At 40.7% G+C, this 13,964-nt stretch overlaps 1 protein-coding gene across 2 annotated transcripts in view; it reads left to right on the top strand.

Annotated features, from left to right (window-relative positions):
* Positions 1-13,964, top strand: part of PCSK2 (proprotein convertase subtilisin/kexin type 2) — a 97,736-nt gene that overhangs the window by 62,334 nt on the left and 21,438 nt on the right. For both annotated transcript variants that reach the window (XM_066316501.1, XM_066316502.1), the window contains 2 exons: positions 6,336-6,412; positions 12,008-12,096. In XM_066316501.1, coding sequence (XP_066172598.1) covers positions 6,336-6,412; positions 12,008-12,096 — 166 coding nt within the window. The remainder of the gene's footprint in view (positions 1-6,335; positions 6,413-12,007; positions 12,097-13,964) is intronic.

Here is a 13,964-nt window from a genome sequence, read left to right as displayed (position 1 = left end):
TGAAAATGAAGGAATGTTTGGCCGAGCAAAAACAGGTTTCGGTTCTGTAGGTTAACTTGATTTTGCCTTCAGACCCCTGCTCTGAGCAATTAACAACTGGTGACATGCTTCAGATTTTCTCCCCATCAAATGAAAATTGTGGGGCAGGCTAAGAATGCCAAGAGGTGAATCATGAAGCAGTGTCTTTATTATAAGCAGAAGTTCTTTGGGCTGCTTTCTTTTTAGTAAAGTCTCATGCCTGCCTCAATCTTTTACTCTTCTTTTTTTTTGTGTGTCAGGTAAAGATGCAGGGGAAAGTGATGGAGGATATTTCAATGAGCTGGTTTTATTTTTAAAAATTGATTGGAAGAAAGAATTCTCTACCTCTTAAAAAAATCTCCCCAATCTAATGTTTTCTTGAGTCTCTGTGATTCCCATTTTTTTGGTTTGACTATACATGTCTGAGCTAAGCATTAACAAACAGCCACAGGGTTAGATGGCATTTAGCTGGATGCATTTGGACTTTCATTTTGTTCACTGGGAAAACACCTGACAATCTTGGTATCTAAGAATTAATTTCTGATTTCTTTGGAGCTGGGAAATGTCTGTGCTTAGATCTGGATGGTATACATTGGCTGCTCTGCCTGTGTGCTTTAGCCTGTGTGAAATAAAAAGTGTGTTTACTGCACCTTTTATTTTTAAAAGATGCTAATGTGCTGGGGAGCACCAGCCAGCAGTGTAACTCATGTTGGTTTTCTCATTTTGTCTGCAGGGGAAATAGGAAGGCCATTACAGAGGTAAAAGTAAAATAAGTGATTGTGTGACTTTGTAGCTCTGAGGGATACGTAGGGGGGATCATCAGTTACTTGACAAAGAAATCTGTTTAATACAGAAAAATAATACAATGTGATATGACCTCAGCAAAGCTCTTTTTCTTCATAACTGTTACTTTAAAAATAATGCTGCCTTAATGAAGATAAATGCAAATGTTAAAGTGAGACTCCATGCTTTTTTTGACTGCCTTTTTGTTTGTTTGCTTTTAAAACTAAGAAGTGAAAAACTTTCAATTTTACAAAATAAGTTGTTAGATAAGAGGTGGGGGACAGCCAACCCGTCTTCCTGTAAACTCTGAAGCTGGATTATTAGAATTCTTACTTCTTGTAATCTCAACTATTTTAACTGTTGTAAATTAAGCAGTAGCAACTTGTTGTTGGCAGTCAGTTTATCTTCTTTTGACTGTAATTCCACTAGTTTTTCCTTTGATCCAATCCCAAATGATTGGTGATTGTTGAAGAAATTGAAGGGCTTTTTTTAGTAATAACTATAAAATGAAATCACTATTGTGCTGAGCTCTTTACTTGCTCATTGTGTGGCCAAGTAGAGCCTGTACTGAATTCCTGGAATTGGAATACCGGGAGGGCTTACAGGCACCTCAGGTGCTATTCTGGACCCAGGACACAACTCCATCAATTTCAAATGATGTTCTGATTTGTTATTCTGTGGCTGTTTTGAAAAGGAGAACAGCAGAGAAGTGTGCTGCTGTCTTATTTGTTATTCAAGATCTGGCTGGTGTTTCCTGGCTCAGTATTTTTACTTTTGTGATGCTCCTGTAAGAACTGGGTAAAAGGCTGCTGTGTCTAGAGAGACGTGGCAGATTTCACCAGTTGTGGATTTGCTCTTTAAGGTTAATGATTCTGAATATATTCTGGATATATTCTTGGTGTTTACATGGTCTTCAAAACAGCTCAGAATTTGTTGGATGAAAAAATATAAGACATATACATTAGTTCATGTAAAGGCAGAGGTATTTAAAAAGTGACAGGTTTTTCTTTCCATTTCCATTTAAAAACCCCTACAAACCAAAGCAAACTAAAATAAAAGTTACTTCTATGGCAGAGAGGAGAGAGCTTATTGCACAGTGGCTTAGCAGCAGTGCCTCTGTTTTTTGTTAATGACCTTTAAGCCTTGCAGCACCTCTCCTAGGTTAAACATGTTGCCTCCTTTTGCACCTTCTGGTGAGCATATTTCATGTCTTTAAGCCTGTGTGTACAAAACTGAATTTCATTTTGCCACCATGTGATGTTCAGTGTTACTTTAGTACAGTTTCCCTGAGATGTTGTATGTTGTAATTCGAGTTCGTGGCTTTGCTTGCTCATAGGATCAGTAAAGAAATCAAACAAACAAAAGGTGTTTTTTCTGCCTCAGATCTAATCCAGGACTTTAATGTCATGAACAGAATCAGCCTGTGACCAGTGGGGTGTGTCTTTAGTTGTCTCCTGGACTAGCATGTGGGCTTAGGCATATTTCTTGACTTACAGAGAAAAAGGGAAGTATATGTGAAATACTCTGCAGAAGCTTGTGAAGTCATACAAAAATTTATGGGCTTGCTGCATTATTCAAGGTACATAATTTTATTACAGTGCTGAACAGCACATGGGACAACTGATTTATTGGTAGTGTCATATTTTGCATAATGAATTTTTCCACAGATGATTTTATTGCATGTGTTTTAAAAGGTGCAAGGCAATTCTTCAGGAAATTCTAGTCAGCTTATTTTTAAGGAAAGCAGAATTTTATGCAGAGGCAAAAGTAATGTATTTATGTAATGGTATACAAGCCATTACTTAATAAATGATTGAAATGATCTCATCCTGGCATCTGATACCCTTCTGTTAGTATTTTATTTGGTGTAGAGGCCAGAAAGCAAAAATAGAGATATTCCTTAGAAAGCAATGTCATTCCTCTATGTAGTAGCATTTTTATTATATAATAGATGTTATTTATAAGCTGTTGTGTATAGATAGTGACTGATAAACATCAAATCACTGCAGCTCTGAGCTGGTGTTGACTGAACATGAGGGATTAGACTCGCCTCATTGTAACATCCAGTGTCAAAGACTGTTCTAAGGCCAGACCAGTGTCTCAGGTTGGTGGCTCAAGCTCTCCCTGAGGTTAAAAACCAGGCAACTGCCTTAGATATTGAACATCAAGTGTTAAACCCTTCAAGTCTAAGCGAAGGAACTGCCAGCAGACTAGTTTGCCAAGTAAATTGGGCACTGAATCCCCTGAGTGGAAAAGCAAAGTGTTCCCACGTCAGCCTGCTGTTGTGGAGCCCCATCTGCACTGGTTTTGGTTGCAACCTTAGAGGTTCCTATGCTGATTAATTCTCCATGTTAGCAATAAATTCCCTTTTGCTGCCTGCTGGAGACTCCAACCTGTGGAGGACAATGGCAAACCAGAGATTTTAATATTCACTTCGAAAACACAAAATGCAATATTTAAGCTATCCACTGAAGCAGTTTCCTTGGTGATGCAGTCTTGAAATTGGTTTAATTTCTTACTTATGCTTAAAAAAATTTAAAAATCCGAGGCTTCGGTATTTGTGGATTTGATCTTTAAATTAGGAACTTGAAGCAGTCCATTTGTACTTGTCTCTGCTGTTTTATTACCAAATTCACTGCTTCCACAGTGTGGGTGAAATACTCCTTCACTATGCGGAAACTCACTGTCTTTTCTCAAAGATCCTAATGAAGATAAATCGCTCAGTTAGCAGTTGTTTTCTCTCCAAGATTTCTTCTCAATTTTGCCCTTTGTGGATGGTTTCCCACTCCATTAGTTATATCTTTCCTTTGAGTGCAGTGATCCAAAATGAAGCAAATGAGAGCTACAGGATGTGGCTGCAGAACTTGGTTTAAAGCTTCTTTACCTGAGTCTACAGCAGGGCTGCATTTTGCTGTAGGGTGCCTGAATCATTCAGGCTGGAATCCCTTTGTCTGTCACTACTGTGAACACGAGTGGGACACCAGCACAGCTGGAAGGGCTTTTCATCCTTTAATTTTTGTGTGAGGGAACTGTAGAGTCAAGAGTGGTTGACAGCAAGAACGGGGTGCTTGCAATATTTGATGATGTCCTAAAAAGTCAGCCTCACCAGACCCCTTTTGAGCTTAGGGTGTGGAAGTGGGACTGCATTTCTTCCAGATGGGAAAACAAACCACAGTTGACACATTATTGGGATTAAGCAAGAGACAGGACCACTGACAGGACCCTTAAAGCATGATTTATTGCTCTTATCTTCATCAGTCTCAGAGAGGGTGAGAACATCTTCACATCATTTGTCAGAGGTCAGTAGTCACAAGATCTCTAGTTACAAAGTCTTATATAGATTTATTAGCCAATAAACTGCTGCCGCAGAGTTTGTTAGTGTCTTTAAACCAGTCATTAATTATTTTGTTTAACACGTTTTGTCCCAGTGCAGATTTTCTTAACCAGTTGTATAATGACACACAGACCTACAGTAGTACACCTTAAAACTTCTTAGTATCTTTGTAACAAATTCTCTAACTAAACTTTTCTACTCTTAAAACTTTCCACTACCTAGCCTAACATGTGTCTGCTTAAACTACAAATCCACGTTCTTGCTTCTGGTCTCTAAATCTGGAAGCCTTTTCCAAGGTCTTACATGAAACCCTATATTCATCTCTGGGTCTGGGTCTGCATGTACAAGGTTTTGAGAGCTTTCTGTGCCTTGATTTCCCCCCACATGTGACTGAGTTTAAATTCTCATTTGCAGAATATTTTTAGAGTGGAAGCAGAAGTTCTGAGTGAATATTAAGTTGGCAATATGTCTGTGTGGTATCTACATGACAGTGAATTTTGTAACTAGTTACACGTTCTGTGGAAAAGTACTTCTTCTTTTCTGCTGCTTCTAAATATCCCCCGTGGTAATTTCTTGCATTATGAGAGGTAGTAAAAAATAACTCCTTGTCCACCTTCTCTGTACTACTCATGAATTATAGACAACTGTCAAATTTCCCCTTTTTTTCCCCTGGCTGAAAAGCAATGTTCTGTTTACTCATAGCTGTGCCATTCAAAGTGCTGTATAAGCAGTTGTGGTAATTAAAAGAAGCAAATTAATCAAGACACCTGGGTACAAAGACTGAGAAGCACTGAGAATTTGTGGCTGTAGCTGATGTAATTGTAAGGCATCTTCAGGGCTGAAAATCAGGGCCTTAGTGTGGAGATCCGAAGAGATTTGTAAGGATCTCAAAAAGGGATTAATGTCTGAGCTGGAGGACAGCACCAAGCCATTTGAGAGCCATTCTGAAAATCTCTGCTCCATTCAAATGCTGCAAGATATTTACTTTCTGTGCTGGATATAAGCAACCAGGCTTTGAAATGACCACCTCAAAATCCCCACTGTACAATAATTTGAAAGATACTTAGTTCTGCCCTCCTAGTATCAAGGACAATGTTGTCCTCATTTCATTCTGGAGCAGGTTTTTGGGATTTTAAGGGTTTGAATCCAAAACCCAAGGACTTGGGTGCTACCAGTGGACTGTCTGTTCCTGTTTCACAGGATCTGAGAATCAGATGAAAGGGAATGTTTTTAGGAGCACAGCTATTCATGCACAAATCTCAAATTATCTTCAATAGCATGCTCAGCCAAATCTTAAAAGGAATACAAGTACACATTAATTAAGAATTAACATAATTCTGTTCCTTGAGTCTGGTGATTATTAAAACATAAACTCAATGAACATACACTTGAGAGGAAGCTGCTAAATATTTTTAAAAGCCTAATTTTCAGTCACCCTTTATTTTTTCATTAAGAGAGAAAAAAGAAGATGGCACTTGACTTTCTGAAACTTTCTATTTGCTTCAGATCAAAAAGTTGCTGAGTGTCCTTAACTGCTGATAGGACAAATCAGGAATGATTTAGATTTATATGGAAAGCAGAGACATGGGATGACATTTTGAAAAGTGCCTGAAAGCCACATTTGTGAAGCTGTTGAGACAACTAAAGGAATGAGAAAATATGCAAAGAGATTTTCAGGCGTATGTGCTGGCCATTCATGCAGTTTTCACAGTTGAATTTTGAGAAATTGACGTTCTTAGGCGCTGAAATGCTTTTAGAAATCTGACTGTCGTGGTACCACAAATGAGGTTTTCAAAAATACATCTTTTGTGGAAGACCCACCTGTCTTGTCACTTCCACCACTGTTTGGAGAATAGAATTTAACCCTTGCTTTGCCACACCATGTCGTTTAATACCTGAATACTCTTGTAGGTGTTGATGAACAATCCCTCAGTAGTAACCTGAGCTCTCACACCACCTCACAATTAACCAGACTAGTCTACAGGAGGCTTTGCATGCCAGAAAGCATTGTTGCCCAGGCTTGCTGGTGTGGGAAATGGAAAATAGCACAATGGGGGACTGGTTTCTGCCCAGATACATCTCACAGAATGAAGAGGGCAAAGTTTGCTTGTGATTCTCAGCTTCTCATTCAATTTGTGTTTCACTTTGCCCTCCATGCCTTGTTCTTCAGCTGATTTTCTGTGTTCCTTGTGTTTTGCAGAATGCCAAAGCCAGCTATGACTTCAGCAGCAATGATCCCTACCCCTATCCCCGCTACACAGATGACTGGTTTAACAGGTAAATGGATTTGGGGCAGCCTGCCCTTCCCTTTGGTCTGTGTAGGAAATTCTGCATCTTTGGGAAATGTCTGTTTTCTGCTAAATTCAGTCGTCACACAACAGACATTGCAGTCTCACTGCTGCTTGAAAATAAGAGGTTACTTATGATGTCGTTTTTTTAGGTTTATAGTTTATAAATGAAGTTGCTGCTCCAGAAAAGTTTGTTTTTAGATTGTTTGGATGAATGATGGCTACATACCTTTTTGTCAGCTGTCCTAGGACAGTCCAGTAATCCAAATGTATGAGCTGGCTTCCCATCTGCTAGCTAACTTTAAAGGGACTAAGCTGGAGAGAGGAAAGACATTGGGTAAAAAAGTCTTTTCATCCCATTGTAGAAGTCAGAACAGCAGCATGATGTAGAATGACCAGTTTAAAACCAATTAGATCTTACATTAAGTTCTGAATCACTTTGATTTAAGGACAGTGTACATGGATAGGATTTTTCTAGCTGCTGGAGAAGTCCACATCCAGTGGAATCTGTTCTGTTGTGTTTATAAATTTGGAATCACCAGTGCAGCTGTGCTTGTTGTAATATTTCTCCTGAATACACAGTGATTGCCCAGGACCCATTCCTCCTTCAGTGTGTTCTGAACTTAGCTCTGAACTTCACCAGTTTTCAGCAGGAGAAAGACTGGTTCTCAAGATATGGTGTAAATAAGGAAGGCCCAAAAGAAAAGGCTTAAGATTTTAGAATATGTGACTTTTAGTTTCCCTAAACTAATTGTTTTTTTTTTTTTGTTTGTTTGTTTGTTTTTTTTTTTACATAGAGTGGAACATATTTTGAGAGTTTTTTTACAAAATGTGTCTAGGGTTCTTAGCTTGGATTTGCAAAAACTATTTCAGGATATTTTCAATGAAATTTCCAAATGTCCCTTAGACAGAAGTTGCCTGTAGTGCTGAGGTTTTGAAAACTTTTTAAAGATTTCAGGGCTCAGACTGAGTGCTTATCAAAAAATATTTCAAGCCTCTTTGACTTTCATCTCATGCTTAGGATGACTGGACAGTCTCCCAGGTTTGCATGAGGATTTTTGTTTTTATTTCTAAAGAAATCAGTTGTACTTCTGTCAGACTGACACGGCAAAGAAGCAGCTGTGCTTCCACCTCAGACATGGGCCTCCTGGAATGGATTAAACAGAGTTAGGAGCTGTGATGTCCTTCTTTGTAGTCCTGCAATTTCTCAGCCAAAGCAAGATCTCAATGAGATTTCCGCTTCATTTGGCGAAAGGACATCTGGCACTTTTCAACTAGTATGAATCCAGTTTAAAATGGAAAGTCAGAGAAAGGCTAGGGCTCTAATTTGTGAAGGTCTGCTGACTTTCTTGCTTTATTTATGCAAAGGATCTTTTTAGGAGACAGATGCCACTTAGCTCTGGAGAGGAAGAAAATTAAATTTAGCTGTAGTGTGTGATGGTAGCTTTAGTTGTTTACAGTGTGGAACTTCATAAAATTACATATGTTCTGCCAAACCCCATTAACACTGATTCTGCTGCTATCAGCTGTTTTGTAGTGAACCCCAGTTTTCCATCCTTAGCTGTTCTGCAGAGTAAACTTTCCCTGGAGGGAGAGTTGCATTCTAAAGTCTCCTCGAATAGACCTAAAGCATTCGAGATGTGGCAGGGGTTGTTGTCTCTGGTCCCAGGTGCTCCTGGCTAACTTCAAGCACTTCAGTGAAAATTGAGGGTGAGCACCACTGTTGCCTGTGACCCAGTCTGTTATAATTGAGAGCATCATTCAGCTTTTCAGAGAACTGCAGCACTTTCCTCTGTTTCTTGGGGAAATGGGGAGTTCAGGTCAGCAACAGGAGGAGGAAAACGATGGAAAAATTGCTTTGCTGATTTCCTTTACTGTTCTTTCTTTGCAGAAAAAAACCCCAAATTGATATTTAGGAAGTATAACATTGTTTGTCAATGAATCTTAGTCATAATGGGATTCTCCATCCCTGGAAATGTCCAGGGCCAGGCTGGATGGGGTCCTGAGCAAGCAGCCTGATTTAATGGTTGGCCTCCCTGAGCATGGCAGGGAGATTGGAGCTGGATGATCTTTAAGGCCCCTTCCAACCCAAATACCTCTGTGAAACTATACTATGAACCTTGAGATTTCTTTAGCAAGACAGGGAATTTTCTGTCTTGTAAGGTAAATCACAAAGCAACACATTCAGTGGAGCATCCCTTTCCTGTTTTCACTATACTAGAAGGCTTTAAGATGCAAGATTCTTAGTTTTCCCCAGGTTAAGATGCAAACCAGCACACCATATCCAGCTGCCCAGGAGTAGCTGTGACTGTTTTTCTCTGTGTATTTCTTTGCTGTGCTGTTAATTGAGCTGGCATACTCCTATATAAGCTCTTCTGACTGCTGAATTAGTGTCACTAGTGTGTAACAACTGTCTGCCTCTGACAGGCTCTGTCCCTATACCCAGGTGCATCTGGATAGGGCATGATTACATGGAAAATCTATTGAGAGAAACCTGAAATAAAGGCTCCATTTTGCACTGCCAGTGATGTATCTCCCATTGAAATTTATGCATGCAGGAGGATCAGGCTGGAAATAGGATAGCGTAATATCCCTTTTTCCAGAAAGAATACGTTTCTATGTGAGCAATTCAAGTGATTTGTGGAACAAGAAGCAGAGGACTGATCACCAAAGGGCTTTTGTGAGCTGGCAGCTGCATGTGCAATGTGTTCATTAGACTTTAAGAATAAATAGGAGAGGTTTTTGCAAGGAGTATTTCATTAATCGCAGCTGCTCTGCTTGTAAGCACAGATTCCCCTTCCATTTGGTGCTTTGCAAGACTGCTGGAATCACTTTGGCCTTTCCCTCTAACAGCCTTTGTATTCTGCATATTCTCTCACTCAGCTAGTGAGTTAGCAGGGCAAAGTTTATTTGCTATCTTGGAAACCTGTATTCTTCAGACATCAGATTCTTTTACTAACTATGGATCCAAAGCAAAGCAGGAGGATGCTTTCTCTTCTGTGAACACTCAAATACTCAGAAGCTCACACTCTCATGTGAGTAAAAAGGGGATTGCATTTGGCCCATAAAAGTGTTCATCTGAGCTCTCTCTGCATGTTCAATTGCTGCCCAATGCGAGCAGCTAAAGTGGTGCAGAAAGGCAGATGGTCCCAGCTATTGAGGCTGCAGCTCTGCACAGCCCTCCCCTGCGAACAGCTGGGGATAGGATGCATGGGTCCTCTCCTCTGCTGTCTGCAGAAGCATTTCAAAGCTTATTCAAAGATAAAAAGGAACCCCAATAAAAATCTGTGCCACCTCTGCCACTTTAAAAAATATGTCAGTAGGGAGGCATGCACTGGCAGTGGATTTTAGAAATAGAATTCTTTTCAAAGACAAAGCAGAGTGAAATTTTCATAGCTAGCATAGGTATTTTTTTTAAATACAGTGTGCAAAGCGGTTTTTTCAACTGTATCCACTTCTCCCACCTTACTTTTTCATGCATGTTCATGTAACGTCTTTTCACTTACATAAAGTTTATGTAAGACTTGCTCTACTTCCTAAATATTATATATAATATATTTGAAGTAGCTGGTTCACAGATGAAAATATTTCTGTGGTCTATCCCCTTGTTTTAAATATTGAAATAGGGATGAGGTGAACACTGTAGAGAAAGGCTGTGATTTATTCCTGTGACATGAGTCACTTCATAGAAACCACAAAGGGTTTATCAATGATACATGAACAGCAAATAGGGCTGAGTTGGAAAAGTCTGCTATTTGCCATTAATAATTCAAACAAATGCATTTCCACTAACTTAAAAGTGGTGGGGTTTTTTGTTTTGTTTTGTTTTTTTCTCTCTAGTCAGCAGCACAATATTGAAAATCTGAGCTGCTGGAATAGGCCTGTTTACAGTCTCCACTGTGTGGCCCACTGCTCTGGAGAATCCAGGACAGAGAGAGGACCTTCTGGTAATTTTTTTTTTTTTGTCAGGAAGGTCCTAATACAGTTTTTCTCACTGTAACCTGGCAGCATCACTGATGTTTTGCACCCCAGCATTAGTCAGGCCAATTTTGAACCAAGCCATTTATCCTTTGTGGCTTGTAGATGGCCCATAGGTGACTAGATAATGAATGCCTAGCACTGATAGCACCCAGCAATGAATGTTGTGTTTCCCACACTTTTTGAGCAAGAACATGAGGGAAAATCTTTTTGTTTGATTATTGCTGGCAATTTCTGGAGCAGTTGAGTAAGAAATCTGTATTGCTGTCTTCTCTGCCCCCTTTGTAAAATGAAGCAGATGAGATCTTCAGTCATCTTTATGGAGCTGCCTCTAAAAATACATTCTCCCCAGTAGAGCAGGAAAAAGTATGTGTTGCTTCTTACCTTTTTGTTAATGTTAAGCTTATCTTTGCCAGACACCCTTAAAGGGAGAGAGAGAGAGAAAAAGGTGATTAAAAGAGTTTTGCTCCCTCCAGGGTGGTCCATCTGATACTCACTAAACCTTTATAATACAGCATTTTGAGTTGCATGTATCCTTAGAATGCTGTAGGATCAACACCAGTTTCAATGCACAGAGTGGGTTGATGTGAGCAGTAGGATGGATTCATATATTGATTCAACACCTTAGACTAAAAAAAAACCCTGACAGCAGCACAGGTCTCAGTAGTTTCCCTGCTGCTATGCTATTTTTTAAAAACTAGGTTATGTTGCCTGTATTTCTCTTCTCTTGAGTTTAATTTCTGCGGTGACTTAGGAGAAAGGAAAATGCAATCTCTCATCCTGCAGGAGTTAGAGTCTGTGTTAAGAGCTGTAAAGCACCTCATAGACACCAGATATTACTGAAATGCCATATGTCAGGCCAAACCTGGACCTCTATATCAGAGCAGAGACTTTTCCCACTTGTGCAGAAAGCTGTAGCTCTGTGAGCTAGAGCACCTTGTCACCTTGTCAGCTCTTTTGGGAATTAGGCACTGGATGAGAGGGATGCACGTGCCTTAGGTCCCACAGCTTTGGGCCTGGCCAGCCATGCTGCAGCTCTGCTGCTCAGGAGTGCAGTGACCATTGTGGCTCCTTTCTGCTTCTCCAGCTTGGTGTTGCACCCATCTCTTCCTGTGGCATTTCTTTTCTGGGCAGGGATATGCTCTTTGCATGTGTTCAGACAGCAAAAAAGGCAACCAGACTTTGTTCCATAAGGTTCAAAGTAATGGGAGTCACACTGTGAAGCCACAAAAATGAAGGAATTGATATTGATATTGATGTTATATTTACCCTGTTCTGTCAGGGGCTGTGTCCATTAAGGGTTGGTAACAAGGCAGAACTTGTCTCACAAGCTGAAAGGAAAAAGCCTGAATAACTTTACAATTAAATGCAGTACACTGGAGGATACATGTTAACCTCAGCGCGAGCATCACTCATCCTGCAGAGGGGAAACTGGATATCACCTGAACTCATCCCAGTATCCAGCACTGAACAGTTTGCCATGGAATGGTTTTCTTCTGCACCACAGGGAGCTGGCTGAGGCAAAACAAGCTCACAGTGATCCAGCTCAGCTCAGCACATGCATTTAGCTGGGGTTCACCTGGTCTCTCTGCCTTCCTTTTCACAGCCACGGGACCAGGTGTGCAGGAGAGGTGTCTGCTGCTGCCAACAACAACATCTGCGGCGTGGGAGTCGCCTACAACTCCAAAGTGGCAGGTATGGTGGCAGTCCAAGGTGTAAATGTGCTTCAGGCACAACTTCTCCTGCAGAGACAGAGAGTGTTGTACCAGACAGGGCTGCAGATTGGTACAGGACCAATTATTATTTTGCAAAAGAGCAGCTTTGCTCCTTCATATGCCAGCTCCTGTTCACATACTGATTTTCAGTGCTTCTTCCCTGCGTGGTTGTAGAATTGTTTGTGGCAGGAGGTAAAGTATAAATTCCTGCTGCATTTAAAATCCATTTGAAAAGCCAAATCTCATCCTGCTCTCTTTAGGCTCTCACAGGGCAGGACCTGCAATGCTGTGAATCTCTGTGGTTGTTGGTTTCAGAGAATGAAAGAGGTGGTACTTAGCACCCAGCATCCACACCTTGGGTGTGTTTGGGTATTTTTACCTCTAATGAGCTCTTCTCTGCACTTATATACTGAATACAGTGCATGTGAGTGAGTTAGGCTGTCAACACCATGTGTCAGTTTAGCTGGATCTGAAGAGATCCAGTTTTCCCACTCTTGAGGCTGTTCCATGACCAGAAATGAGGCACAGAAGGCAGAGATAGATGCTTATGAATTTCACTTTGCTTTCCCTGATCCACACCAGAACATCAGCATGGTTGGACCCATTGCTTCTTGGAGATGGTCCAGAGTATGTGCTCATGGACAGCTTTGCACTGCTTGGCTCTGTTTCACCATAGTGTCAGGAGAAGCTGGGGAAGGTTACATTTCACCTGTCACCTACATGACTGGAAGCTGAATCTCCACCCGAGAAGGGCACTAGAGAAGCAATGTTTGCTAAGCTGATACCCAAGAAATATCACTGAGGGTTAGTAACTGGCTGGGCAGGTCTAATGAATATCTCCTTTCTTCAGTAAGGGTAACATCTCCTTCAGGGGTGGGATGTTCCACAAAACTTACATTTTTTCAAGAGTTACTCTTCAAGGAATCTGAATTGAGGCATGTCTGGACCATGTCCATATTATTCACATAACTCTACAACTTCAAGCTGGTGTTGTTAAAAATCAAGAGGTGTAAAGACTTCTTCTGATGCCCAACAGACCACAAATAATCTTCTGTGTTTGTCCACATTGTAGTAAAATCCCCTCAAGATTTTTGGAAGTGCCAGCCAGCCTTCCCTGCCTGAGGACAGTGCACTGGCAACACTACTGTGTGGTCCATGGCACTGGAAGTCCATGAAGGTTGAGGATCTGCTGCTGCCATGGTTCAGAGTCCATGTTTGCAGAATGAACAGGAAGTTGATTGCCAAGGGTCTGGTGCATCACTTGATTTTTTTCATGTACCTCTTCTTTTCCTCAAAGATGATTTGGCTCCTCCCATTCCCCTACTGTCCCAAGGGTCAATAATTAATTTTGTGGTTGCTCTGGGTTGGGTTTCCTAGGGAATTTCCTCCCATTTGTTGTCAGGGAGATGGTGAATGGACAGTGATCAAGAGATCACTGTTTTGTTGTGTTGTTGTTTGTCTGTCTTGTGACACATGTATGTTCTAGCAAAGAACTGTTACTCCTTTCCCCATAGTTTTTGGCCTGAAAGCCCCATAATTTCACAGTTAAAATAATTTGGAGGGAGGGGGTCATCTTTCCATCCCAGGAAGGGTTCCTGCCTTCCTTGGCAGACACCTGTCTTTTCAACCAGGACAGTGGTTTCTGTGCAGATCTGCATTTTCTAAGTGTGGGAAGCAATTTCTCACCCATTGAGTTTGACTTCATCATTTCTAGCTCGAGTTAGCCCATCAAGAACATCTTTGTTCAGCTTTGGTCTGATTTCTATCTGAAATTTATATCACCTTTTTTCCAGCTTTGTATTTGACACATTGGTTTTCTATTGAATATAGTAACGCCACTGGTTTCTA

Source organism: Sylvia atricapilla, chromosome 3, assembly GCF_009819655.1.
Source record: "Sylvia atricapilla isolate bSylAtr1 chromosome 3, bSylAtr1.pri, whole genome shotgun sequence".
Lineage (NCBI taxonomy): Eukaryota > Metazoa > Chordata > Aves > Passeriformes > Sylviidae > Sylvia > Sylvia atricapilla.
Note: the sequence above shows the minus strand (reverse complement) of the source record. Positions and strands in the feature narration are given on the sequence as shown.